The 1,946-nt window shown below is 59.4% G+C and overlaps 1 protein-coding gene across 1 annotated transcript in view; it reads right to left on the bottom strand.

The window, feature by feature from the left end:
- The window catches only part of AP3D1 (adaptor-related protein complex 3, delta 1 subunit), a 22,951-nt gene that overhangs the window by 19,557 nt on the left and 1,448 nt on the right, over positions 1-1,946 (bottom strand). The window contains exons 4-5 of the mRNA XM_010828423.1: positions 1,214-1,294; positions 6-35 (exon numbers count right to left, since the gene is read on the bottom strand). Of these exons, the coding sequence (XP_010826725.1) occupies positions 6-35; positions 1,214-1,294 (111 nt within the window). The remainder of the gene's footprint in view (positions 1-5; positions 36-1,213; positions 1,295-1,946) is intronic.

Genomic DNA, 1,946 nt, shown 5'->3' on the forward strand with positions numbered 1-1,946 from the left:
ACGCCAGTGTCATACTGGCTGGGGCTGCTCAGGTCCTGGAAAGGGAATGTAAGGGTCAGAGGCGGGCACCAACCACACCTTGCTGGGCCCCAGCTGTGTCTGCCAGCCCTGCCCTGGGTCTGGAGACGTGTGGGACAAGGATTCATGAGGAGCAGCCAGTTCCGTTCTGTCACCAAGAAGAGCTGGGATGGCTCTGGGGGGACAGAGGCGAGGGCTGCCCCTCGCTCCAGGTGTGTAACATGGCAAAGCTGCAGAACCCAGGGCCCTGACTGCCCAGAGGCACGCAGCAGGGGCCCCCCACAGGGAGACACCCACAGATGACTCCTCTAGGCCCCTCTGCAAGTGTTGAGAAGCCTCCACTGGAGCCCCACGTCTCAGGGAGCAGGAGAACCAGCAGAAGAAGTGCAACTGCCCTGCCTGACGCCCCAGTCTGAGCTCCCGCCAACCTGCGTGGAAGCCCCGTCTTGGCACAGAGAGGGGACCCTCCCCACACTTCACATGTGGTAAAACGTGCACCTAGAAGTGTCTGAAGAGTTAACCTCCTAGACTGTGGTGATGGTACAAAAACATAGGCTCTTAAAGTTCACTGCAACCCTGGATGCGGAGACTGGGCCTCACAGCACATCCCTCCACTCAGAGTGACTTGCAGAGCCTGACACGGGCAGCAGCCACCTTATGTTGTGTGGAGGCCTCCAGGCAACTCCTGCAGCCTGCCTGCCCCACAGCGCCTGCCAGGGAGCCCAGTCACCTGTCCCCTGCAGGGTGACCACACCAGCTCCTGGGGAGCAGGCCTCCCCCAGCCATCTGAGGACCCAGAGCCACAGGCTCATGGCAGTTCTGTCCAGGAAGGGTGCCTCTGATGGGACCCCCTGACCACTCTCAGCAAGAGCTGATCAAGTCCCCGGGCCAGGGCAGAGCGGAGCACTCACTGCTCTCACCACAGAGCTGAAAACCACTCAGGGCCGGAGAGACACACAAGCCGATGTCCAGCACCCAGTGGTCAGAAAGTGCCACCCCTCCCAGCAGATGCCCCCACGAGAGGGGGCAGGAGTCGCAAACAGTGACCGGGGGAAGTTCCCCAACACTAAGAGAACTTAAGAGAAGGGCCACACATGCTGCCCACCACTGTTGTTTCTGAGGAGGGCAGAGGCCATCCACTGCTCACTAACCCCCACTCTCCATGTGCTCCATGGCGGGGGTGAGAGGTCCCTACCTTGCGGATCTGGTTGGTGGTCAGCATGATGACGTCGGTCCCTTCGTGAAAGCACTGGGAAGCCGCGAGGTAGCCAATTCGCTGTTAGTGCAACAAACAGAGGTGTTGGGCACAAGGGGAGCGGGCCACACAGCCCTGGTGGGGAAGACACCCCGCCCCGAGTTCGTGGTCTCTGGAACACAGTGGCTGTCAAGTCAGCCAGCATGGCCTGTCACTGCCCTGCACATCCTCACCGCCTGCTCAGCAGCTGATGGAATCAATCTCACAAACACGGGATAACCACGGGCTCCCATCTCTGTGGCTGGGGTGGCCTGGAGACACACCCACACACAAACGTGTGACACTCCAACACACGGGCAGGGCACCAGCGCAACCTTGGCAAACCCAGCATCTCATTTCCTCACCAGGAGAAACTGGCAGGCAGCATGAATGACCAGGTCCCTCAGGAGGACACAGCCTCAGCTGCCTGCAGGGCGTGTTCCCAGGGAGAACCACGGGACGCCCCTAAACGGGCTGCGGGTGGTGAAGACTGCTTTCCAGGACATTTACTAAAGCGGGAGACGACGTGTTCAGTTGCTATAATATCAAGTAATAGGAAAGCAATGTCTCAAGGTGGCGCGAGTAGGCTCTGTGAGATGAAGGCAGAGGGTGCTGAGAAGCACCAGGACAACTGACCAGTGGCAGCCTCTGGGGGATGATCAGTGCCTGCCTGTGTTTTTTTTTTTTTTTTTAA

The sequence above is a fragment of the Bison bison genome, unplaced genomic scaffold, assembly GCF_000754665.1.
Source record: "Bison bison bison isolate TAMUID 2011002044 unplaced genomic scaffold, Bison_UMD1.0 scf7180017864492, whole genome shotgun sequence".
NCBI classification, from domain to species: Eukaryota; Metazoa; Chordata; class Mammalia; order Artiodactyla; family Bovidae; genus Bison; species Bison bison.